Genomic DNA, 27,442 nt, shown 5'->3' with positions numbered 1-27,442 from the left:
ATAGTGGGCAACCTTGTTTCACTCCTGATCTTATTGGGAATGGTTGCAGTTTGTCCCCGTTACATATGATACTTATTGCAGGTTTTAATAAATGCTACTGATTATTTTAAGTAAAAGTCCATTTATTCCTATACTCTGACGTGTTTTTAATAGGAATGGATATTGGATTTTATCAAATGCTTTTTCTGCGTCTATTGAGATGATCATATGGTTTTTGTTAATTTGGTTATTAAGATGGGCAATTATACTGATAGTTTTCCTAATATTGAACCAGCCCTGTATTCCTGGTATAAATCCTACTTTATTGGCAAACTGTTATTTGGACTGTTCTTAAATCAGGGAACAGGGAACTCTCCTCCAGGCCCCCAAGTACTGTCACCAATCCCATAATATTCCAAGGAAGACTAAAGTTTTTCTGTCCATTCTTGTTGGGGGCAGGAGGAAATTTAGGCTTAAATAATTACACAAATGAGGGCAGAAGATACAAAGAGAACTTTTTTATTTTTTATATGTCACATCATTTCCATGTACAACAATACCTGTACCTCCTCGACTCCACCTTTCTCTTCCACATCTGGACTGATGTTAACTAGCTACTTTTTATGAAGCAGGACAGGCTTCCTAGAGGCAAGAAACCCTCAGTCTCACTGCATTATGAAATATCTGGAATGATTATTTTTTTATTAAGGCTTTTTATTTTCAAATGATGTGTATGGATAATTTTCAGCATTCACCCTTACAAAACCTTGTGTTCTAAATGTTTTCCATCCTTGCCCCAGCCCTGCAGTGAGTAATCCAATACATGTCAAATGTGCAATTCTTCTGTACATATTTCCACAATTGTTTGGAAGCACAAGAAAAATCACATCAAAAAGGAAAAAAATCAGAAGAAAACAAATTACAAGCAAACAACAAAAAGAGTGAAAATAGGATATTGTTATCCTCATTCAATTTCCATAAGCCTTTCTCCAAGGGCAGATGGCTCTCCCCATCACTGGAACTGGCCTGAATCATCTCACTGTGGAAGAGAGCCAGGGCCATCAGAAGGATTATTTCTAAAACATACAATTATAATCCTCAAACTACATTGCAGAAGTCATGTAATCCCCCTCCAAAAAGCTGGCCCATCTGATCTCTTATAGGGGAAGGGGACAGAATTATCTGTTCATGAGTTTTTGAAAAACAAGACAAAACCCCCAAACTAGGAGGAGTCCATTTAGAACCAATTGTGCTTCAGCAGGTCCCAGCTTCTTAATCCACAACTGCTGAATGGGGCTTATGGGCTGAAAAGCCCTAAAGAAGCTCTGAATTCTCAGCTGACGACTAAGCTTAAGCAGGAAGCTCAGAAGGAACAGGAAAGGAAGCATGAGAATGAGCTTGATTTTCACTGGGTTGGAGGCTGGGGCAGTCATCTCTTTGTGCTTCCCTCCAGCAAGGCCTGGGTATGCAGTGATGACCCCTGACCACTCAGGATGGGCAGACAAGCCTCCCATACTGACCTCACACCTGATGGAGCTGAAGGGAGCTTGGTGGACTCCACAGGCAGAGAGCTTCTGGGCTGCAGCTCTAGCCCTGCCAAGGCCGATGACCTGACCCTCAGGGACATCAGCACTCTTTTCCAGAGGCAGCTGCATACGGCAAAGACTGGCTCCTACGCAAAACCCGGGGCCCTAAGCTCCTGATGTCACATCTTCTAGCTCTCAATAGCTGCAGGAGGGAAAATGTCCTGGGTGCAAATCTTCATGCAGGAGTCTGTCAGATCCCAGCCAGTCAGAGCCAGGAAGAGTTTGGCTCCTGAAAGGATGTCAGCTTCAAACACAGGCACTGGGTGGGTCCCATCATCCCCAGAGTTGATCATAACCCCAGGGGTACAGCCAGAGGCAGGGAGGCAGCCAGGCAGGATGGCAGTGAACATGGCAGGGGGCTGAAATCTGTGTCACCTTTCTTTGCTTTGGAGTCAGGGGGCTTCTGTGAGCAGTTCAGGAGCTCTTTGGTGGTCTCATGGAATACAATATAGAAAGCATGGGCCCAGCTCTCCACAAGCCTCCAGTTGGTAACTACTCCATGTTCAGTGGGTTATTTCAGGGTCAGAACTCCTCCCTGGCTCTCAGCCTAATCCCACACTGAGCCTTCTTCCCGGCCCTCACCCACCATGATACTCTGCTATCTAGGGTGCCTATAATGGAAGCGGCACTGCCTCCTGCATATTCTCTGCCAGTAGAATAGAGTTTCCTTTGTGCTGCCATTAAGTGTTTGGTAGTTAGCTTGGGCTTGGGCCCCTGCCTTTGCTGAAAGCCTTTCCATGTTGAATTTTTTATGAGGTTTCTCCCCCGTGTAAATTGTCTCATATACAGCCAGATGGGAAGTCTTTGTGGAATCATTTCATGTTCATTATTATCACAATGCTTCTCCTTAGTGGGCATTCTCTGACATTTACGAATATTGGATTTGTAACTGAATGCCTTTCCACATTAACTTCATTTATAAGTTTTCTCTCCAGGGTGGATTCTCTGATGTGCAGCTGGAAAGGACCTTGGTGTGAAATCCTTTCCTCACTGACTACATTCAAAATGTTTCTCTCTAGCGTGAGTTCACACAAGGTTGTTCAACAAGGTTTCACTTTTGTGCAAAAGCCTTTCCACACTGAAGACTTTCAAAAGGTTTCTTTCCAATGTGAGTTCTCTGGTGTCTAGTAAGACAGACACTGTGTGTAAAAGCCTTTCCCTATTGATTACATTTAAAATGTTTATCTCCAGAGTGGTTTTTCTGATGTCTGTTAAGATCTGTCTTGCATGTGAAAGCCTTTCCACATCAATTACATTTATAGGGTTTTTCTCCTGTGTGGATTCTCTGATGTTCTTTAAGTTTGTACTTATATATGAAAGCCTTTCCACATTGATTACATTTAAAAGGCTTTTCTCCAGTGTGGATTCTCTGATGTTCTGTAAGTTTGTACTTAGATATGAAAGCCTTTCCACATTGATGACATTTAAAAGGTTTTTCTCCAGTGTGGATTTTCTGATGTCTGCTAAGAACTCCCTTGCGTGTGAAAGCCTTTCCACATTGATTACATTGAAAAGGTTTCTCTCCAGTGTGGATTCTCTGATGTGTAACAAGGAGGAACCTGTTTGTAAAGGCCTTTCCACAGTGATTACATTCGAAAGGTTTCTCTCCAGTGTGGATTCTCTGATGTTTAGTAAGAATGGAACTCTGTGTGAAAGCCTTTCCACAGTGATTACATTTAAAAGGTTTCTCTCCAGTGTGGATTCTCTGATGTTTAGTAAGAGTTCCCTTGCATATGAAACACTTTCCACATTGATTACATTGATAAGGCTTCTCTCCTGTGTGGCTTCTCTGATGTAAAGTAAGAATTACTTTCTTTATGAAAGCCTTTCCACATTGATTACATTTAAAAGGTTTCTCTCCAGTGTGGATTCTCTGATGTGTAACAAGGAGGGACCTTTTTGTAAAGGCCTTTCCACAGTGATTACATTCAAAACGTTTCTCTCCAGTGTGAATTCTCTGATGTAAAGCAAGACTGAAACTCTGTCTGAAAGCCTTTCCACAGTGATTACATTTAAAAGGTTTCTCTCCAGTGTGGGTTTTCTGATGTAAAGAACGAACGGAACTCAGTCTGAAAGCCTTTCCACAGTGATTACATTTAAAAGGTTTCTCTCCAGTGTGGATTCTCTGATGTTTAGTAAGATCTCCCTTGAATATGAAACACTTTCCACATTGATTACATTGATAAGGCTTCTCTCCTGTATGGCTTCTCTGATGTAAAGTAAGAATTACTTTCTTTATGAAAGCCTTTCCACATTGTTTACATTTATAAGGCTTTTCACCTGTGTGGTTTCTCTGATGTTCAACAAGGCTGTAATTGTATCTGAAAGTCTTTCCACATTGATTACATGTATAAGGTTTCTCTCCAGTGTGGATTTTCTGATGGTTGCTAACATGTCTCTTGCATGTAAAAGCTTTTCCACATTGATTACATTTATAAGGCTTCTCTCCAGTATGAAGCCTCTGATGTATTTTAAGATTTGTATTGCGTGTAAAAGCCTTTCCACATTGATTACATTTAAAAGGTTTCTCTCCAGTGTGGATTCTCTGATGGGCAACAAGGTGGTCATTACGTGTGAAAGTCTTTCCACATTGATTACATGTGAAAGACTTCTCTCTAGTGTGGATTTTCTGATGTTTGCTAAAATCTCCCTTGCATGTGAAAGCCTTTCTACATGGATTACATTTAAAAGGCTTTTCTCCAGTGTGGATTCTCTGATGTTCTGTAAGTTTGTACTTAGATATGAAAGCCTTTCCACATTGATGACATTTAAAAGGTTTTTCTCCAGTGTGGATTTTCTGATGTCTGCTAAGACCTCCCTTGCGTGTGAAAGCCTTTCCACATTGATTACATTGAAAAGGTTTCTCTCCAGTGTGGATTCTCTGATGTGTAACAAGGAGGAACCTGTTTGTAAAGGCCTTTCCACAGTGATTACATTCGAAAGGTTTCTCTCCAGTGTGGATTCTCTGATGTTTAGTAAGAATGGAACTCTGTGTGAAAGCCTTTCCACAGTGATTACATTTAAAAGGTTTCTCTCCAGTGTGGATTCTCTGATGTTTAGTAAGAGTTCCCTTGCACATGAAACACTTTCCACATTGATTACATTGATAAGGCTTCTCTCCTGTGTGGCTTCGCTGATGTAAAGTAAGAATTACTTTCTTTAGGAAAGCCTTTCCACATTGATTACATTTAAAAGGTTTCTCTCCAGTGTGGATTCTCTGATGTGTAACAAGGAGGGACCTTTTTGTAAAGGCCTTTCCACAGTGATTACATTCGAAACGTTTCTCTCCAGTGTGAATTCTCTGATGTAAAGCAAGACTGAAACTCTGTCTGAAAGCCTTTCCACAGTGATTACATTTAAAAGGTTTCTCTCCAGTGTGGGTTTTCTGATGTAAAGAACAAACGGAACTCAGTCTGAAAGCCTTTCCACAGTGATTACATTTAAAAGGTTTCTCTCCAGTGTGGATTCTCTGATGTTTAGTAAGATCTCCCTTGAATATGAAACACTTTCCACATTGATTACATTGATAAGGCTTCTCTCCTGTGTGGCTTCTCTGATGTAAAGTAAGAATTACTTTCTTTATGAAAGCCTTTCCACATTGTTTACATTTATAAGGCTTTTCACCTGTGTGGTTTCTCTGATGTTCAACAAGGCTGTAATTGTATCTGAAAGTCTTTCCACATTGATTACATGTATAAGGTTTCTCTCCAGTGTGGATTTTCTGATGGTTGCTAACATGTCTCTTGCATGTAAAAGCTTTTCCACATTGATTACATTTATAAGGCTTTTCACCTGTGTGGTTTCTCTGATGTTCAACAAGCCTGTAATTGTATATGAAAGTCTTTCCACATTGATTACATGTATAAGGTTTCTCTCCAGTGTGGATTTTCTGATGGTTGCTAACATGTCTCTTGCATGTAAAAGCTTTTCCACATTGATTACATTTATAAGGCTTCTCTCCAGTATGAAGCCTCTGATGTATTTTAAGATTTGTATTGCGTGTAAAAGCCTTTCCACATTGATTACATTTAAAAGGTTTCTCTCCAGTGTGGATTCTCTGATGCTTACTTAAAGTGGAACTAGATGCAAAAGTCATTCCACAGTGATTACATTCAAAAGGTTTCTCACCAGTGTGGATTCCCTCAGGTATAACTAGAAAGAATCTCCGTGTGAAGATGTTCCCATCTTCATTATATTTATAAAACTCTCCAGGATGAATCTTCTGAGATCTATCAAAGTCTGAGTTCCAACTATGGGCCTTCCCACACTCACCAGATAAAGGTTTTTTCATTCCAGAGTCAACTCTAGATTGGGAAGGAAGAGATGAATGATGGGCTGAGATTGCTTCACATTCATTACACTCATCAGGTTGCTTCCCTATCTGAATTGCCTGCTGAGTAATGAGCTTAGAGGTCTGACTTAAGGCCATTCCACCTTGACTACTCACACAAAACATTTTCCCATGATCATTTTTCTGATGTCTCATGAGGTCTGAACTCTTGCTGAAGGCCACATCCCATTGATTATCTGGATTCATTAGGATTTCAGCAAGCTTCTCCTGGGAATCCAAAAGCTCTACCTCTTCAGGAAAACATTTCTCCAGAAGACAGTTATTCCCTGAATTCATTTTGTTATAGTGATTTAAGAAAGAAGATTGTTTGAATCTCTTTCTAATTTCATCCACTTCATAGTCAGACTTTGAGTAATCTACTTGAATGTTAGAGTCATTGATTTCCCTCAAAGTCAAGGCACAGGGACCATCCTTCATGAATCTTTGTAGTTCACATTCTTCCACAAAAAGGCCCAGTTTTCTAGTCATCTCATTGCATTCAAAGTTGGGCTGCAAATCTGAAGAAAACAAACTATCAACCATAGAAATACAAAAATATGTACACAGATAATCAAAAGCAATAGCAATGGTAACTTAAGACTTAGGTGGCTCATGCCCATCTCCTTACTAACCTCAAAAGAGTACAACTTCACGGATATAGTCTTGCAGCAAAAAGTGGCATGTAATAGACTTTGTAGGAAGTAGAGACCTAAAGGATGTGAAAGTGACCTAGGAGACCAGAGTACTGGTCCTTTAACAGAAGGGACAGACACAGAGCAAGATAACTGCCAGATTCAAGATTAACAGAGTAAAGTGATTCTCCATGGGAGAAGAGTTTGTTTCTAAGTTGGATAGAACATGGTTTGTAACCTTTCAGCTGAAAAGGACTGGGCAATTCTCAGAGATTTGTCAGACAGTACTCCAGATACTCATCTGGGACAGAACATTGGAAATATCCAAACTGGTCTGATGCAAATGGTGGGGAAATTCAGATGGTATGGTTTGTGTGGACTGCATTTACAATGTCTGAAAGCTATTTATGGGCCAAAGGCCTAATCAGGTGAAGCTGAACTACTCAGTGCTGATAGAGCCACATTGATCAATGACACCAACAGGATGGGCTGAACACCTCTGTAGCACTCTAAGGAGACCATGGGTATTACCAGCTCACACCTATCATATCACCTAGGAAGTCAGGAAAAGATAATGAAGAATGGGAGAAGGGATGAGGGGAAAGTGGGAAGGAAATCCACTGTTGGTGGAATTATGACCAGATCCAATCATTTTGGAGAGCAATTTGGGATTAGGTCCAAAGGGATATAAAACTCTGCATATCCTATGATTCAGCATTAACCCCACTGGGTCTGAATACCAAAGAAATCAAAATCAAAGGAAAAGGACCCATAAGAGCCTCTTTTTGCGTGGGAAAGAGTAGGAAAATGAATAGATGCTCATCAATTGAGGAATGACCAAAGAAACAAAAATGGTCTGAAGAAAACAACTCCTATTAAAACAGATTTGGCAAAATGGGAAAGGAAAACATGTCCCTGAAAAACAGAATTAGTGAAATGGAAAAGAACTACTTCCTAGAAAGTGGGGAAAAAATCCAACGAACACAAGTCATTTAAAAGTTCAAGTTCAATTGGCAAAAAGGAGATAAAAAAAGCTAATTGAAGAAAGAAATTCACTAAAAAGTAGATTTGAACAAATGGAATTGAATGACTCAATGAGACATCAAGAATCAGTCAAACAGAAATCATATTTTTCCTGTCAATGAACCCTGATCATCTATGGCTCCAGCTGTTGAAATGGAAGTAAATGATTCAATTCAAAAAGGCTACAAGGAAAGAACAAAGTGGATGGAGAGTTGTACCACCCAGAGGAACTAACATCTAAGACTAAGATGCACCAGAGTATGCGTCCTTTCTCTCCTGCTCATGCTGTATTTGGCCTGACAACTAAAACCACGAAAAGAGAGGAAATGGTCCTTACCCAGGGACAGCAGATTCTGAACATTCTCCAGCGTGACCTCCTTGTACAGCTCCTTCTGAGAAGGATCCAAGAGCCCCCACTCCTCCTCAGTGAAGTCCACCATCACATCCTTGATGGTCACCAACTCCTAAACCATCAAAAGGCACAAGATTTTGAGCTGAGACTCCAGAATCTATGTGGTCCAACCTTCATCAACCCAGAGTTGAATCAGAGCTGAGATCTGTCTACCAAAATTCACATGACCTTTATGACTGTCACAGCCAACACTTTGCAACCAAGCATTCAGAGCCCAATGGGATACTGAGAAATGTGTTTTCTGTTTGAAGTAAGACTCATGTTGGAATACAAAAAAGGTTTTTTACTGTACAATGCTTGTCCTGATGAAAGGAGGGGAAATGTCAGGGACACATCAGTGAGGTGTGAGAATGTATATAAGAGAGAGAAGGAGAAGGGAAATTCCTCCCTATCAGAAGTGTCATAAGTGACATGTTAAGGAAATTCCATCATCAGCCTTCTTATATATCACTAACAAAATCCAACAGACAGAGTTACAAAGTGAAATTCCATTTAAAGTAACTACTGATAGTATAAAATACTTAGGGATCTATCTGCCAAGGGAAAATCAGAAACTTTATGAGCAAAACTACAAAACATTGTCCACACAAATAAAGTCTCATCTAACCAATTGGAAAAATATTAAATGCTCTTGGATAAGGCGAGCAACTATAATAAAGATGACAATATTACCTAAACTAATCTATTTATTTAGCGCTATTACAATCAGACTCCCAAAAAACTATTTTAATGACCTAGAAAAAATAACAACAAAGTATATATGTAGAAGGATTTTCCATTAAGGGATGATGTACTCATAGAAAGTCAAACAATATAGTATCCCTAGAGAACACATGGGACTTTCAATGAAACCTTATGATTTAGTTTAGGACAAAGTCCGTTCCATAAAACTAGATCGAAAGAGGGGGATGACACGTCTTCCAGAATCTCAATTTCCCCAAGAGCCATTTCTACTAGTAGAAAAGAGTCTACTGTCAAACTCTGACCTTGGCCATGAGTATGAGTGGAGAAAGAGGAGGAGCCTGGGGGCTCAGGACTGAGGCAAAACAGGTCTCTTGGACCCTCTCAGGAAGGTCTTTGCTCACAGAAGTCACAAGAGCCTCTGCTCTTTCCTCATGTCCACTTTTCTGAGCAAACTTTGCCTGGGACTTCTCTTCCTGGCAGAAGCTCTGAGGGGAAGAAGCTCCCCCTTTTCCTTCAGATAACTGTCTCCTAGAAATGTGGGCTGTCCTTGCCCTCCCTGGGTAGATGGGAGCCAGGAGATCAGAGAGGTCAGGGAACTGACCTGTGTTCTCCTTGACTCTCCCTCATAGAACCAGAAGTGGTTTTGGGGGCCCCCTCCATGCTTCCCTCAGCTCTCAGGCCGCCCCAAAGGCCCCGATTTGTCAATGGCACCAAACCTCACTATGCCCTCCCCCCTTCCTTCTTTGGTCCTTTTAATATCTCTCCCTCCCAATCTCTTTCCTGTTGAAATCTGGGAAACACAATCACACCATTTGCACTCATGTCCCAACATAGGTCACTGAGGCTTTCATCTAGGAAATGGGCTTTCTTTTCCCACTGAGGCAATTGGGGTTAAGTGATTTGCTCAAGGTCATACTAACTATAGTTAGGGTCATAACTAGCACAGGAAGTGTTAAATGTCTGAAGCCAGATTTGAACTCGGGTCCTCCTGACTTCAGGGTTCGGGCTCTATTCCCCGCGCCATCCAGCTGCACCTAGCAATGGGCTTTCTGAATGTAATGTTTAAGCTTAAGTAAGTCCACTTGATTCTCCACTGGCTGCACTAAAGAACAATACAGGCCAAGTCCCCTCCTTCACGTTCCTCCTGCCAATCCCTCTAAGAATCCTCCTGGACTCACTTCCTGGGCGATCATTCTCCTTCATAAAGCTCTTGGCAAATGGCGAGTCCCTCTGGGAGGACTCAAGCAGCTCCGATTGTCCTTGAACTGTGGTGTGGAGCTACGGGGAAAACCTCTAACAGACCTAACTCCAAATGCACAGACCTAATTTTTTTCTTTTCTGAATAATGTCCCTTTTCCTTTTTCGGGCCCTAACCATAAGTCACCCAGAACTTCTTTGAGAGTCTTCGTACAAGACAAAACCTAAGGGAGGCAAAGGAGAAGCTTTGAGGCTCAGGAGGAGAGTCTGTGTCTGACCCCCGTGGCCGTGTGAGCCACACGTCCCTCCCCCTCCCCTGGAAAACGTCACCTTCCTGAGTGGACACATAACTGACAGCTTAGTCTCTGGCCGGATCCTCCTCTCCCTGTCTCAGGGCGTCCCCAGCAAGAACCCCGACACTTCTCACAATGAGGTTAAAGGAGATCCTATTTCCAGGGCTCCCGGCCCCTGGCAGATGCCACAGAACCAGCCCCCAAAGCTGGGCCAGGCTTCTCCCACCTTCTTCCCCTCCTCCTCCTGGACCCCGGGCTCTGGCTGAGCCTTGACAAGACCCTCCATCCCATAACCGGCTCCCAGGGCCTCCTCTCCTGCTGGGAATGTCCTCCCTGCTCCTCTGGGCCTGCTGGCCTCCTTCCCGTCTCAGTGAAAGTTTCACCTTCTGAAAAAAGGGCCTTTCCAGGTCCCCAAACTTCCTTCTGAGAAGTCTGCACCGTACAGGGTTTGTGTGGACCCCCTTGATGAGTTGTTGTTTCCAAACTGGACTGAGAGCTCAGGGAGGGCAGGGACCCTTAGCTTGTAACTTCCCTTTGTCCCCTCCCCCCGGGGGTGGGCACAGTGCTTGGCACCCAGGAGCCACATTCTCAGTGCTCACTGATGGGACCCGAGACCTGGCAAAGGAGAAGGACTCAGAGCCCTGGGAGCCGCCTGAGGGGGCAGGAAATGGGCAGCACCAGGGGGGTGATTCCTGCCCTGCTGCCAGCCCTGCCGGGGCCCCCTCCCTCTGACAAGAGGAAGCTTCCTGGGCTCCCTTGGGCTCCCCCTGGGCTGGCGCTGCTCACCTCTGGGCAGGGACTGCACTCACCTGGGAGGAAGGGCTCCAGCTGCCAGCGGCCATGTCTCTGGTTCTGGGATTGGGTGCTCTGCCAGCTGGGCTGGGGAGGGTGAGGGGCCCCAGAGAGGGAGGAAGGAGTCTGAGGCTTCCCTTCCCAGGATCTGCATAGAAAGAGAGTTTTCTGAGCAGGGACAATCAGTGGCCCTGCCCCACCCTCAGGGGAGAGATTCCACCCTGGGAGGGAGCAGGGAGGGTTCAGCTTTGATCTCATGCCCTCCCCCCAAGGCTTTGGACTCTCTAGGGTCCTAATGTCTGCACAGACCTGAGAGCTAACAAGGCTTCTAATGTAAGGCCAGAGACCAGAGAAACTGAGGCAAGACAGAGACCAGAGAGCTCCCAACATTCTATCAACGGGAGAGTCTGATTGACTGGACAGGATTCTATTCTCAAAGTATCCAGTGGTTAATGTGAGTTCTCAGTGACATGGATACACACACACACACACACACACACACACACACACACACACACACACACACGCGGCACAACCACAGGGGTAAAGCAAGGCAGGGGCAGAACACAGAGCGCAGGAACAGACTATGGATCTGGTTCTGACAGCGCCTCCGATGGGAGACACTGGACACTGATAGGAGCCAGCAAGTCTGGACTCCCCCTTATCGTGAGTCCCACATTAACTTTTTATAACCTTAGAGCAAGTGGCCCTCAGTCCTTAAGGAACCAGAAGCAGGGTTTGCAACTAAGGGGATCAGGCAGAACAGTTAAGGAAACTTGAGACAGAACAATTTAGGGAAACCGAGGCAGAACCAATTAGGGAAACTGAGTCAGGACAATTAAAGAGAACTGTGGCACAACATTAAATAAAACTAGAAAAATGCAAGGACAAGTCTCTCCCTGATAACCCCAGAGTTAACAGCAGTACAAAGGCTCCCTGCTGCAAGCTTGTCAGGTCCTCTATAGTTCTGGGGCACCATCTCAGCCAGAGGATCCGGTGTGAGATGGACAGTTCGCTGTGAGTTAGGTCTGTGGTCATTTGTGCACTTAACTCAGTCTCTGATAACAGAGCAGCAGGGCCAAGGGCTCAAGCCCACACAGAGGGGCAGATCTCTCCAGGGGAGAAGGGCGAGGCTGGGAGTAGCTTCACCTGCCCCGGCCCAGAGAAACAGACAGAGCTGCAGAAAAGATCAGATTGCAGAGCAGATTATGCACAGTTAGAGCATCAAGGCCCGCAGATCCCAAACAAGGTCCTTTGAAATGCTGAAGTACTAATTAATGAACTGGGGTTACAGGACTGAAGAAAAACAGATGGGAGAGACTGCCAGTCCCAGGACAGGTGTCTGGTTTCTAAAGCCTTTCTAACCAAAATAACCCCAAAACTGAGTCTGCTCAGGCAATTTAACAGACTATGGGATTCCAAAACTAAAGCATCCAAATTCAATCTGAACTAGGGAGATGCGGGTGGGGGAGAAGTGCCTAAGGCAAAGTGAATAGGAGCTAGGGGTTCCCATTCTTTCAGGTATTTTGAAAAAAACACACCAGTTTCCCCAATGTTCTAGCTCTTCCTCCCGCTGGTTTTTCCCTCTCAAATAAAGGAATTACCAAATGACCATTCCCCATATAAATCCCAAGAGTGAATCAAATTCCCCATACACAACAGACTAGTACAGTAGCATTTCCTAAAAATCCCTCAAACATAACAGCAATAATTACACAGTTTTAACAAATCCCATCCCAAACCTTAAACACACAGTAATAGATGATCCAGGCAGGGTTTAACAGTCAGTCATCAATCATCCCCAAAGTCCCTCATATCAGTCCAAAGTACACTCGATGCAGGATCCAGTCCATCCTCATTTAAGAAAACTGCTTCAGGCTGTGAAGTGATAGGAGGCTCTCATTCCTTGCAGAGTGGGTGCATCATGCTGACAATCAAAGCTGATCAAAGCTGATCCAGGTTCCAGAAGCAAGCCAATATCTGTAATTTGACTAAAATCTAGAACAAAAAACACAAATCTAACAAAGAAAGATTACATCAGTTCACCAGACTGCTGCAAAATATGAGGAGGCCAAAATAAATGGTTTCCTATGTGAAAAGATGAGTTTGCTTTACAGGCCAGGCAGACGGCTGCAGTCCCAAGTTGTAACAGCAGTGAGGTCTCACAGACCCTTGTTCATTGTCCTCTTATCATGTAGAAACCTCAAAGAAACAAAACACAAATATCCAGTGACAGACAGATGATCGGGGGAAATACTCCATTACCCAAGCATTTAGGATACAATGATTACATATAACCAGACTGATAATAGCAAGGCATGACATAACTTAATTGCATTAACAGCTTCTATTGACCATTGCTCTGATCACAGAGATCAGTTACAGAAGGAAAAAAATGCAAGAATGTAATTATAACATAACATAGGCAGTTAAAATCCAACCTTCAGCACATACAGAATGAAATAGCTTTAACCGAGTTTAATCCAATCAATCGAACCAGTAACTGTCAGAGGGTGGAGCTTTAAAACTCCCAAATAGCATTAACTAATCAACTATAAACCCAAGAAATTTTACCTCCAATAACAGATTTCATTAATCAAATGTCTGATAACTCCTAAACAAAGATTTACCATAACCTTATAATAATAACAGAAAGAAATGTTGTCTCAGTAAGTCCACAACTTAGAACAATTATCATATCTAAGTAGAGGTTACATGAGTGAACATTATACATACAAATCATTTTGCTTTTAAAATACTCAATACACAGAAAAATATCCCAAATTGCATATTGTCCATAACAGAAACATTTTCAAAAAGACAAAGAAAAACTATCATTTTCAGAGGCCCTTTAAATAACCTCAGGATGACCCAATGCAATCAATTTAAACTTATATGAAAGACCCAATTCCACATAAAAGAATTCAAGACAGTTTTTAACATAGCAATTAAACTTTTAGAAATATTCCTATCAAAGTATGGATCACATTTATGACCATTATCCTTAACCAAGAAAACCTTTATGTATCAAAGAAACTAATGCCAGAGAAACTGAGGCAGGAGAGAGATTAGAGAGTATTTAATATTTTATTAATGGGAGAATAAGATTGAGTGGACAGGACTCTTGTCTCAAATTATCTAGTCAGACAGAGATAAAGATATACTGGGACCAAGGAATTCATGTTGGTCCCAGGTCTGGAGGAGACTATCATCTCAAAGAATCCAGCGTCCAGCATCCACCAGCCAGCTGCCATTCTCCAGCAATGAATGGAGAATCTCTAACCTTTATATACCTTTTGGAGACAAAGAAGAGGGAAAGAGTGGGAAAGCCCAGCTGGACAAGGTTGTGAATCAAAGAGGAACTCAGAGACATGATGTCTGAATACCCAGAGATAAAGATATTAGTGAAATACCTTGGGAATGTTTTAGAGGGATGTTGTAAATTCTCAAGGACAGAAGATAATCAGGAGGTCTACTCTCTTGTTTATCTTGCTTGGGCTAACAATTTATAACCTTAGACTAATTGGTCCTCAGCCTTCATGGACCAGAGGGAGATTTACAGCTTAGGGGACTAATTAAGGAGACTGGGACAAGGGAAACTTGTACAAGGAAACTGAGTCAGGACAGTTAAAGAGAACTGTGACATAACATTCCACTCTCTCTTTCCTAAATATTCAAACCTTTAAATCTTAGCATCTTCCTCTAGATACCCAGGAGGTCTTTTACCCACTTTATGTAAAGCAAATGAGCCAAAAATAAAACTAGAAAAATGTAAGGACTCATATGGCAAGAGCAAGTCTCTCCCTGATAACCCCAGAGTTAACAGCTGTACAAAGGCTCCCTTGTTGCAAGCATGTCAGGTCCTCTACAATTCTGGAGCACCATCTCAGCCAGAGAATCCAGTTTGAGATGAACAGTTAGATCTGTGGTCATTTGTGCACTTAACTGTCTCTGCTTACAGATCAGCGGGGCCAAAAGCTCAAGCCCATTCAGAGGGGCAGATCTCTCCAGGAGAGAAGGGTGAGACTGTAGTAGCTCCACCCATACTGGCCCAGAGAAACAGGCAGGGCTGCTATTAGAATATAGATTTCTGAGCAGATTATGCACAGTTAGACCATCAAGGCAGGCAAACTCCAAACTTTTTAGGTGCCTCATGCCAAACTTCAAGGTCCTTTGAAATGCTGAAATACTTCATGAACTGGGGTTACAGGAATGGAAAAATAGATCAGAGAGATTGCCAGTGTCATGATAGATGTCTGATTTCTAAAACTTTTCTAAAAAAAAAAAATCCCCAAAACTGAGTCTGCCGGGGCACTTTTAACAAAATAAGGGATTCTAAAACTAAAGCATCCAAATTCAATCTGAACTAGTGAGATAGGGGGTGGGGCAGAAATGCCTAAGACAAAATAGGAGCTAGGGGTTCCCAATCTTTTTGGTATTTTGAAAAAAATATACCAGTTTCCCCAATGTTCTATCTCTTCCTCCCCCTTTTTTTTTTCGGAAAGGAATTATCAAATGACCATTGCCCATATAAATCCCAAGAGTGAATCAAACTCCCTATACATAACAGACTAATACAGTAGCATTTCCTAAAAATCTCTCAAACATAACAGTAATAGTTACACAGTGTTAACAAATCCCATCCCAAATCTTAAACCCACAGTAATAGATGGTCCAGGCAAGGTTTAACAGTCAGTCATCAACCATTTCCAAAGTCCCTCATGTTAGTCCAAAGTACAGTAGATGCAGGGTCTAGTCCATGGTCTCATTTAAAACTGCTGCTCCAATCATTTTACACTTCGACAACAATATTGTATGAGGATGTATTCTGATGGAAGTGGATTTCTATGACAAAGAGACTTAACTGAGTTTCAATGGATAAATGATGGACAGAAACAGCTACACCCAAAGAAGGAACACTGGGAAATGAATGTGAACTATTTGCATTTTTGATTTTCTTCCCGAGTTATTTTTACCTTCTGAATCCAATTCTCCCTGTGCAGCGGGAGAACTGTTCGGTTCTGCAAATATGTATTGTATCTAGGATATACTGCAACATATTTAACATATACAGGACTGCTTGTCATCTTGGGGGAGGGGTGGAGGGAGGGAGGGGAAAAAATCGAAACATAAGCGAGTGCAAGGGATAATGTTGTAAAAAATTACCCTGGCAAGGATTCTGTCAATACAAAGTTATTATTAAATAAAATAAAATTTAAATTTAAAAAAAAAACTGCTTCTCCAGGCTGTGAAGTGATAGGAGGCTCTCATTCCTTGCAGAAAGTGGAGGTGTCATGCTGAGAATCAAAGCTGATCCAGGTTCCAGAAGCAAGCCAATATCTGTAATTTGACCAAAATCTAGAACAAAAACACAAATCTAACAAAGAAAGATTAGATCAGTCTCAGATAGACTCAGTTCACCAAACTGCTACAAAATATGAGGAGGCCAAAATAAATTGGCCGGCAGTTTCCTATGTGAAGAGATGAGTTTGCTTTACAGGCCAGGCAAACGGGTGCAGCCCCAAGTTGTAACATCAGTGAGGTCTCATAGACCCCCGTTAATTGTCCTCTTATTATGTAGAAACCTTAAAGAAACAAAACACAAATATCCAGAAACAGACAGATGACCAGGCGAAATACTCAGTTGCCCAAGCATTTAGGACACAATGACTACATATGACCAGACTGAAAATAGCAAGTCATAACATAATTGGATTGCATTAACAGTTCTATTGACCATTGCTCTGATCAGAGAGATCAGTTACAAAAGGAAAAATGCAAGAACATAACTATAACATAACATAAGCAGTTGAGTTTTAACTGCTTATCAATTGTCCCAGTAACTGTCAGAGGGTGGAGCTTTAGAACTCCCAAATAGCATTAACTAATTAACTCTAAGCCCCAAAACTTTTACCCCCAATAACAGATGTCATTAATCAAATTTCTGATAACTCTCAAACAATTATTTATCATAACCTTGTAGTAATAACAGAAAGAAATTTCATCTCAATAAGTTCACAACTTAGAACAATTATCATATCTGGGTAGATGTTACATAAGTGAACATTATACGTACAAATCATTTTGCTTTTAAAATACCCAATACATAGAAAAATATCCCAAATTGCATATTGTCCATAACAGAAACATTTTCAAAAGGACAAAGAAAAAACTATTATGTTCAGAGGCCCTTTAAATAACCTCAGGATGACTCAATTTAAACTTATACAAAAGACCCAATTCCACATTAAAAAAAAAAAAAAAAAAAAAAAAAAAACCTTCTTGAATTCTTTTAACATAGCAATTAAACTCTAAGAAATATTCATACCAACGTATGGGTCACATTTATGACCATATCTCTTAACCAAGAAAACCTTTATGTATCAAAAAACCCCAAATATTCAATCAATTAACCTAAAAGTAAGCATGCCCTTAAAAAAAAAGCAAAGTTTGCTGCACTGGCCGTAATCAGATACAAAACGGCAGGAACACACTCTAGAGGGGTGAGGAGAGGAGAGGATTCCACATGGCCACCCTTCCCCCACTCCTGCTCCCTAGAAAAAACTTCCCTCAGGTTCCCCACTCGATTTTCTACATGGGGATCCTTTTCAAGATTTAGCCCATCAGTTTCCCAACATCAAGTTTCTTCCCAAATCTACCCATTTCCAACTTTCTCTTTCTCCCTTATTTGAACAATCTCCTTAAAGAACTTTCCTATCAGATGCTCCTGATGCTACTGTAAAGTAGCAGAAGACAGTGGCTCCCTCCCCCCACCTCTTCACCTACTCCCAAAAGTCTTTCTTTCACCTTCCTAAAACCATGTAAACCTCTAATTGTTCTTACAAATCAGTCCTTCCTAAATCACCTGCATTCCTCTTTCTTTTTCCCTTCAAAAACCTGTTAAGATTCACACTATAGTGAATAGCCCAAACCCCCAAAAACTCACACATGTCCAGCAGAGCTGGATTTAAGGTATAACTTATGTTAACAAATAAGTCAATATATTTCAGAAGGTAACAAACTGAATCAAACTAATACGGCTGTTTTTAAAAGTTTTTCTTCTACCACATTTCTTCTAACAGCTATTAGCATCTTATCTCCAGAGCTTTTTATTGCCCAGGCCAGGCTAAGCTTGAATTTTATTGCTCTTTACTCTAGTAGACTTTGTTTCAAGGGGAAAAAAACCCTTTTCTGTCCGTTTAAAATAGCTAAATTCCGTGTACTTACAAAATTAGTACAACAGGTTAAAAGTTTTAAAATCATAAGCAAATTTTCAAACAACCAATTCCCAAATTTCTTAATCATTGTTCTTAAAACTTAACAAAGCTTTGAAATCAGCAAAAACAGACTAGGGGCTTTTTCCAGGACCTCCACCCCCAGAGAGAGGTTTGTTTCACCTTTTCCCATTTCAGAATCCAAAGGGGTTTCTGTGAACTTCCAAGCCCATTTAGTGCTTTTCTCTGCCTTCACAGAGAATGCCTAGATATTCCATTCAAACTTCTTTCTTTTAATGTTAGCACATTGGTCTTCTATATACATATTTTAACTTTCCGAAATTCCAAATCCCTTTCAATCTATTTTTTCATTTCCTTTTTTTTTCTTTCTTCCTTTCTCTCCCTTTTCTCCCTTTGTCTCACAGGCTGCTGCAGTCAGCCAGAGACAGAGAGAGGGAGAGAAAGATTTTTCAAACTCCTTGATATTCTCTAAACCTGCAACACAGAGGCTGAATCCTTATTTCTTACAGGCTTGCTACCTTTTAACACAGACACACACAGACAAACGTGGAGCTCCATTTTATTAAGCACAGTTGCAACGGTGGTTCTTAAAAATTTTTCCAACCAATAAAACACACAAATCACACAGAACATAGAACACACATCACACAGACTACACAGTTACAACATTAAACAAACATATAACATATAACACATACTCAGAGGATATTTTCCAGCGTCCCAGAAAATAGCCGTCTCAGAATTTTTAAACCCGTCGGTATTTATTCTGAGACCACAGGTTGCTAGCAACAGACCAGAACAGAACCAGAACCAGATGGTACCCCAAAAGGTACCCAGACAGACTTACTCTCCCAAATGCCGAATCGATTTCGTTGTCCACTGTAGGCCGGACTGAGGCTGAAGAACTGCTTCCTTTTCTATCCAGAGTGCTGATCCCAAGGAACAGACTTAGGTCCTGAGCCCAGGCCTAGGTGGAGACGGAGAGGTTTCCAATCTCTAATCCAGTTCTCAGTTTCTATTATCTCGGGGGACCTCCACAATGTAATACCAGAGAAACTGAGGCAGGAGAGAGATTAGAGAGTTTTTAATATCTTATTAATGGGAGAATAAGATTGACTGGACAGGACTCTCGTCTCAAATTATCCAGTCAGACAGAGATAAAGATATACTGGGACCAAGGAATTCATGTTGGTCCCAGTGTTGAGGTCTAGCTTTGGGGTACCTAAATGAAATTAGGGTTAAGGTCTAGTGGCAGGTTTGGGGTACAGATTTGGCGCAAGGGGGTCTAGTAGCGGCGCGAGTTCCCAATAAAAGCATTTATTGGCCCGGAGAGCTAGATTGATAAAAGAGGTTTATTATTGGGTAAGCAAAGTTAAAGTATAGGTGAAGGGAGAGATAAGGAGGGCGGCGGACAGAGGGGTCAGTGGGCAGAGGGTCCTCACATGGTAGCCATGTTTGGAATCTCTGCAAAGAGGGGTTCCCAGCGTGGCCTTTTTATAATAGGAGACTTAGCTCCAGGGGCTTTCGGGTGTAGCCCCAAAGGTGGCTCAGATCCGGGTGGGGCTGGGAACAGGTCAGATCTTCTATTGGAATTCAAAGGGACCAGGATTTGTGAGTTAAAGGGCAATTTACATTATTAACTAGGAGAGGGTGGGAATCTAGAAAGGAATCTTTCCCACGTTACCAGGTCTGGAGGAGACTATCATCTCAAAGAATCCAGCGTCCAGCATTCACCCGCCAGCCGCCATTCTCCAGCAATGAATGGAGAATCTCTAACCTTTATATACCTTTTGGAGACAAAGAGGGAAAGAGTGGGAAAGCCCAGCTGGAAAAGGTTGTGAATCAAAGAGGAACTCAGAGACATGATGTCTGAATACCCAGAGATAAAGATATTAGTGAAATACCTTGGAATGTTTTAGAGGGATGTTGTAAATGCTCAAGGACAGAAGATAATCAGGAGGTCTACTCTCTTGTTTATCTTGCTTGGGCTAACAATTTATAACCTTAGACTAATTGGTCCTCAGCCTTCATGGACCAGAGGGAGATTTACAGCTTAGGGGAGTAATTAGGGAGACTGGGACAAGGGAAACTTGTACAAGGAAACTGAGTCAGGACAGTTAAAGAGAACTGTGGCATAACAAAACAAATATTCAATCAATTAATCTAAAAGAAAGCCTGTGCTAAAAATCATAGTTTGCTGCACTGGCCATAATCAGATAAGAAAAAAAACAAAAAAAACGCAGGAATATACTCAGAGGGGTGAGGAGAGGAGAGGATTCCACGAGGCCACCCTTCCCCCACTCCTACCCCTTAGGGGAAAAAACTTCCCTTAGGTTTCCCATTCAATTTCTCATAAGGGGATCCTTTTCAAGATTTAGCCCATCAGTTTCCCAAGTTCAGGTTTCTTCCCAAATCCACCCACTTCCAACTTTCTCTTTCTCCCTAGTTACATATTTGAACAATCTCTTTAAAGAACTTTCCTACCCAGATGCTCCTTTGCCCAGGTAGCAGAAGGCAGTGGGGGTGGGTGGCTCCCTCCCCCACCTCTTCACCTTCTCCCAAAAGTCTTTCTTTCACCTTCCTAAAACCATGCAAACCTCTAATTTCCCCTACAAATCAGTCCTTCTCAAATCACCTGCATTCCTCTTTCCTTTTCCCTTCAAAAACCTGTAAGATCCACACTACAGTGAATAGCCCAAACCGCCACAAAACCCACACGTGTCCAGCAGCGCTGGATTTAAAGTATAACTTATGTTAACAAATAACTTAATATATTTCAGAAGGTAACAAACTCCCAGCCAAACGAATACGGGGCTCTTACAAATGCTTTTTTGTTATTCAACCTGAATGTAATCTGACAGTAATTAGCATCTCCAGGCAGAGCTTCCATAACCCAGCCCAGGCTAAATTGGAATTCTATTGTAAGGATGAGGGTCAGTGTCGGGGAGGTGAATTTGCATTAGGGATTAAAAGCCTTGACCCTGCCCCCTACAGTGCTTCCTCCCTTCTATTGTCTGTTTGATGGGTGGGAGCCCAATTCTCGGGAGAACGTATAATAAACATTGCTTTGCTTCTAGAGATCTATCCAGTCTTTTTTTATTAATGGTTTCTGACCTACACAGGTCCATCAACACTGCGTCCAGCTAGGCTCTTGCTATACATACAAGAATACTCACAGACCAGGTGCTGCAGGATAGGCAGCTGCAAGGGCCCTTCAAAATCTTATTAACCAGACATAGCTTTTAGAATGCTTTATGCAAATTTTGGACAGAATTCAAAATTTGGGTCTCACTCTCCTGGTCCACAGAAAAAAGATTACTGAATTCTAGAGGCCGAGGAAGGTCTCTCTGTGGCCACCCCCTAGGATCCATAATCTCTTTCGCCCTCCAGGGAGAGGGACTGGCCATCAGACTGAGCCAAAGGCTTACTTCTGAGGGGGAGTAGGGGGGAAAAGACACTTCCAAGTGAAATAGCCCAGGCAATAAAATTCAAGATGGCCATAGTAATTCATAAGTTATAAAGAAATTTATTACCTGCCTGGATAGTGGTCTGCATGGCCTAGAGGGACCTCCAGTAGGATTCTGGCATGGTTCCCTAACTGAAGTAAGCATTCTTGTTCACTCTTGCTGGCACATAAACAGTGACTTGGCTTTACAGGACAAAAGATACAATGGCAGATGTTAACATAGTTTATAGGTCAGGGTTATGGAACAGATACCCCTCATTGTTGAGCAGGCACTTTGAAGTGCAAAACACCTCCTTTAACCTAACTGAGCAGACATTTCTCTGCAAGCCCAAGGCCCTTTAACCTAAGACTGAGGGAGGGGAGTGGAGGCCAGTCCTTTGTCCATTTCACTTCTCCAGATGAATTTTGTTCTTCTTTTGTCTAGTTCAGTAAAATACTTTCTTGGGAGTCTGATTGGTATAGTACTAAATAAATAGATTTGTTACTGGAGTATTGTTATCTTTATTATATTTTCTCGATCTATCCAGGAGCACATGATATTTTTCCAATTGTTTAGATCTGACTTTATTTGTAGTTTTGCTTATATATTTCCTGTAATATTCCTATATTTTTGTAGAGCTTTCAAAGGCACTCAGGAATTCTAAGGCAGGGATGGTTTTCTGACTCTGGCAACAGTCAGTTGGGCTGCCCAGTGCTGGGGGAAGGGTCACCCTGTGTAACCATTCTGGAGGGGCAGCTGGGTCCCGATCCTGAAGAGCTGCCTCTGTGCTTGAGAAAACTTACATTGAAATGGACTGGACAGTGGTTATTTGGCTAAAGGAAATTTAGTATTTTATGGCATGGACCAAATTCATATCCAGTTAAAAAAATTAACAAGATTATTTGAAAACCATGATTAATGCTCCATGGGTTATATTTTCTTCTAAACCAGCTTCCTAAAGGAAAAGGGTGAAGGATTACCAATTGGGAGTCACCAAGTAGTTTAAAAAAAAACTTGAGAAATGAATGTTTAAAAGCACTAAACCACTGCAGAAAGCAGGTGTCTGAAATTCATTTTTTTGAAGTCTCTTTAATATGCACACTGTTATTAGAACTAGTCTTAAATCAGGGAACAGGGAACACCCCTCCAGTCCCCCAAGTATTGTTACCAATCCCATAATATTGCAGGGAACACTAAAGTTTTAATAGGTACTGGACTTACAAGGGAGGGCTTTGGATTAAGTAACCATGAGCTTACTCTACCTATTTTCCTTGGACCTTGACATACCCAATTTCTTTAGTTTCCCAAGACCTTTTTTCCTCAGTATTCTGTTGCAATTGTACAAGTGGTCCTAGAGATCTTTGTCCCAGAATATAGGAAGAGTGTGTGGGTAAAGAATATAGGACTCTCTTTTGGATGAGAACACAGTTAGAAGGGAAAAGGCGCATTGAAGCCTGAGGCTCCCATTTCAGAGAGGAGGTGAGGGAGACAGACTTGTTCTTTGCCCAGAATTACTGAGTATGAAGCATCAGAGCCAGGATGGGGCCTCAAGCATTGCCTGATCTAGTGCCCTGTTCATTCAAGTAACAGCTCTCTTCAAAATGTCAATTTGACTCAAATGTCCTTATGTTTTAGCCAATTGACTTTATTATGAGACCAGGGACCCGTGTGTGTGGGTCAGAAACCATTAATAAAAAAGGACTGGATAGATCTCTAGAAGCAAAGCAAAGTCTATTATATGTTCTCGGAGAATCTGCCATCCCATCCATGGAGCAGACAATCTAAGGGAAGAAGCACCTAAGGGGGCAGGGTCAAGGCTTTTAATCCCTAACGTAAATTCCCCCTCCCACCACTGACTCTCATCCTTATTGGCTGAGGATCTTACATTCTAAATGCAGGAACTACCCAAGAAATTGAACTGGACCAATAAGTACATAATTGCCCATATTTGGCTGAAATAGGGAGGATAACACGAATGGGGCTTAAGTATGCCCATAGAGGATAAGAGGGAGGAGACTTTAAGTATGTCCTTAGGAGAATGGCAGGGAGGAGACTAAGTTTGCCCTTAGGAGAATAGCAGGGAGGAGACACTTTAAGTATGCCCTTAACTTAATGCTTAAAATCCTTCAGACCTACTCAAACTTTGAAACAGATGAAGTCTTACTCGATTTTCACAACTGTCTTGAAAGATCTCACCTTATCTCGCTCACAAGGAAATATAATCATAAAAACACCCAGGATTTCCATAGTGATTTCATGTTTGCAAAGTGTTTCATAATTATTGTCCAATGTAATCCTCATCTCTATCCTGGGAAGCAGATGCCCTTGTTCTCCCCATTCTACAAATGGGGAAACTCAGGAATGATAAGATTACATGATAGTCCAGGAAGGACCAGAGAAGGAATTGGAACTCAGGCCTTGTGGTTCCAAACACAACATTTAATCCATGATGCAGTTGAGTGGTGAAAAGAAAGTTTATCGAAATTCATATCCGGTTAGAAAAACATTTATACCGGGATATTTTGTACCAGAAACCAGAAAGTGAACACCAAGTAATTGGACAATGGCTAAAGAAATCATAGTCTGTGAACTTCTGTAGAGAGCCAGGAGGTAAGACTCTATTCCAGGTTTTGAGTCTTACAGTAACTTGGCTCACCAAAACTCCCTTATTGAAATAACAGAAATTGCTTGTCAAAATAATCAATTAATTATCTAGGGACTGAAGCAAAATGCAAACACTCCTCTTTGGATTAAAAGCTAACCTTTGAATTTAGGACAGGAAAGAATGTCCACAAGGAGACTAAAGGAAAAAGCCACCTGAGATAATGGCATAATAAACTTCACTCTGATGCGGATCTCAACTATCTACATCTCTGTCTAAGTAACCAAGATCTGGGGCTTGAGGGGCTTAATCATTTACATCACAGCAGAATTTTGTTAGGCTGTAGGAATTTTAAAGGAGTGTACTTTGTATCACACCTATGAGCATTTGAGGTATATATATTTGTGTCTCTGATCAATAAATTTCCAAGAGTCCATAATAAGGACTTTTCCTCCTGGCCCCGATATATCACATCCTTCATCCCGCTACAGGAGCTGTTCTACTGATAGGATACTTGTATTCCTGTAACAGAGCCCAGAAAGGAGCAGCTCAGATGGGAGAGCCAGGTCTGGGGTCTACTTGGTTAGAGAGCAACCAAACTCCTCTAATAAAGAGTTTGGGTTCAGAACTCTGCCTCAGTTTCTCCTGTAGGTTGTTTTATGTGATTCCCCTCCCCTCACAACAGGATGGAAATAGGGCTATTTCATGAATATTCATTCGGTTGAATGTCTACTGAAGGCTGTGCTGCAGGAGGCCTTCCATTGTGAATGAGATCCCAAAGTTTCATTTCCAGCAGAATTTCTCTAAGGACAGTCAAGTATTAGTTCTAGGAGAAGCCCTTCCTACAAGCATGGCCTTTATCCATCTTCCTTCTACTAGAGTAAGGTTGTCTGCAGACCCTCCTTCTCCAGAGAAAAGCACAGCCACATTTCTAAGATTTTTCAATGAATCCTCAAAGAGAAAGTAAGACATGATCTCTGATTGAAACCCTTACCCCATGAATGCCCAGGGATTTGCTGTTCAACGTGATCTCTCCCATAGGGAAAAAAATCTCTTCCTACTTTCATCCAATTGACAGTCAGAATCTGAGTTATCTACTTGGAGGTTAGAGGCATGGATAGTCTTCAAAGTCAAGGCACAGGGACCATCTTTCATGAATCTTTTCAGGTTACATTCTTCCACAAAAATTCCCAGCTTTCTAGTCATCTCATTACATTCAAACTTGGCCTCCATAACTGAAGAAAACGAACCATCAAACACAAAGGCACAAAAAGGCATACACAGATAATTAAAGCAAAAGCAATGATAACTTAAGACTTAGGTAACTCATGCCCTTCTCATTATTAACCTTAATAGAATAAAATTTCATTAATATATTCTTGTAGCAAAAACTGGCATCTAAACTTTCTCTCTGTAAGAAGAGAGCTACAGAGATGGATACCACCCTTCAACAGAAGGGGCAGCCACAGGGCAAGAAAACAGCCCAATTCAATAAATGATTCTCCATGGGAGAAGAGTTTGATTCTAACTTGGAGGCAACAGGGTTTGCAATATTTCAGCTGAAAAGACTAAGCAGCTTTCAGAGATTTGTCATACTGTACCCTAGTTACTCATCTGGGACAGAACACTAGGAAATATCCAAACTGGTCTGATGCAAATGGTGGGGAAATTTAGATGGTATAAAACAAAAACTCAGAACTCCACAGGGCCTGCAACTAAGTTGCCTCAATCACTTAAGAAACCAGCATTTAACTCCACCAAAAGCCAAGTGCAAACAAAACTTGAGAGATTCAGAATTCTGGGATGAGTAAGAGACCACATAAAATTCAGGTTGGTGCTGACTGCTTTTACAATGCCTGAAAGCTATTTAGGAACCAAAAACCTAATACAGTGAACCTGAACTACTCAATGTTGATGGAGTCACATAGATTAGTGATACCAACAGGATCCTGGAGGTATGGTCCGAACACTTCTGCAACATTCTCAGGAAAACATGGGTATTACCACTTCATATGTACCATATTGCCTCAGATGACAGGAAAAGATAATGAAGAATGTTTGTAGGGATGAGAGGAAAGTGGGATGCTACTATACTGTTGGTGTAGTTGTGACCTGATCCAATCACTCTGGAGAACAATTTGGCGTTAGGCCCAAAGGGATATAAAATTCTACACATCCTGGGATTCAGCAGTAAATCCACTGGGTCTGAATACCAAATAAATCACCAACAAGGGAGAAGGATCCACATGTGAAAACATATTTGTTGAACTTCTTTTTGTATGGCAAAGAATAGGAAAATAAATAGATGCCCATCAATTGAAGAATGACTAAAGAAATAGAAAAGAAGAAAACAACTCCTCAAAAAAGAGATTTGGCAAGATGGAAAAAGAGAACTCCTTGCAAAACAACACTGGTGAAATAGAAAAGAGGAAAAACTCCCTATAAAATGCTGATGAGTAATGAGATTAGAGTTCTGACTGACAGCCTTCTCACTTTTATTAACTTATAGAAAGCATTTCTTCAGTATCACTTGTATGATGGCCACTGAGGTCTGTACTCCATTTCACAGCTATATTCCATTGATTACCTTGGAACCAATGGCTCTACCTCTTCAATGAAGCATCTCTTGTCTTCAGTACATTAAAGATAATCACTTCCTGGGATGATTTTCTTACAATCATTTAGGATAGAAGACCATCTGAATCTCTTTCCAATTTCCTACAATTCATAATCACTGTTTCACTATCTATCTACTTTGAGATTAAAATCATGCAATTCCTTCAAACTGAAGTCACAAGGACCACCATCCATGAATCTTTGCAGGTCCTATGATTCCCACAAAAATTCCCAGCTTTTTACTTATCTCATATACTATGAACCCAATTTCCACATCTGATGATGACAAACATATATACACAAAAAAGACATACACACATGTATAAACACAAATAGCAATGATACATAAGAGTCACTGCAGTTTGTCACCAAACTAAAGATACAAAACTTCATAGGTGTATTCACTGCAAACAATGGCTCTTAATACCCCAAGTCATTTTTCAGGAGATACAGATTGGAGGCAATGAAGTGGGGCAGTGGATAAGCATCAGCCTGGAAATTGGGAAGAACTGAGTTCAAATCTGGCTCAGACACTTTACACTTCCTAGCTTTGTGACACTGGGAAAATCAATTAACCCCAATTGCCCAGCAAAGAAAACCAAATTAATAAGTAAT

General features: G+C 41.5%; 5 protein-coding genes across 8 annotated transcripts in view; all 5 read right to left on the bottom strand.

Moving 5' to 3' along the window:
- LOC127556768 (zinc finger protein 883-like) overlaps positions 1-27,442 on the bottom strand; it is a 116,502-nt gene that overhangs the window by 28,426 nt on the left and 60,634 nt on the right. The gene's annotated exons all lie outside the window — the stretch shown is intronic.
- LOC127557668 (zinc finger protein 436-like) overlaps positions 1-27,442 on the bottom strand; it is a 134,937-nt gene that overhangs the window by 47,939 nt on the left and 59,556 nt on the right. The window lies entirely within an intron of this gene.
- LOC127556769 (zinc finger protein 665-like) overlaps positions 1-27,442 on the bottom strand; it is a 572,139-nt gene that overhangs the window by 488,156 nt on the left and 56,541 nt on the right. The window lies entirely within an intron of this gene.
- LOC127556765 (zinc finger protein ZFP2-like) overlaps positions 1-27,442 on the bottom strand; it is a 217,840-nt gene that overhangs the window by 133,857 nt on the left and 56,541 nt on the right. The gene's annotated exons all lie outside the window — the stretch shown is intronic.
- Positions 483-5,997, bottom strand: LOC127556744 (zinc finger protein 665-like). Its single transcript, XM_051990133.1, has one exon. The coding sequence runs from the start codon at positions 5,992-5,994 to the stop codon at positions 2,812-2,814; it is 3,183 nt and encodes a 1,060-aa protein (XP_051846093.1). The 5' UTR covers positions 5,995-5,997; the 3' UTR covers positions 483-2,811.

This window comes from Antechinus flavipes, chromosome 3, assembly GCF_016432865.1.
Source record: "Antechinus flavipes isolate AdamAnt ecotype Samford, QLD, Australia chromosome 3, AdamAnt_v2, whole genome shotgun sequence".
Taxonomy (NCBI): domain Eukaryota; kingdom Metazoa; phylum Chordata; class Mammalia; order Dasyuromorphia; family Dasyuridae; genus Antechinus; species Antechinus flavipes.
The sequence above is the reverse complement of the archived record's forward strand: the minus strand, read 5'-3'. Positions and strand labels throughout refer to the sequence as shown.

Coding starts and splice junctions, on each gene's coding strand:
- LOC127556744 (XM_051990133.1), bottom strand. CDS start 5,994: ATGGCCTTAAGTCAGACCTCTAAGCTCATTACTCAGCAGGCAATTCAG.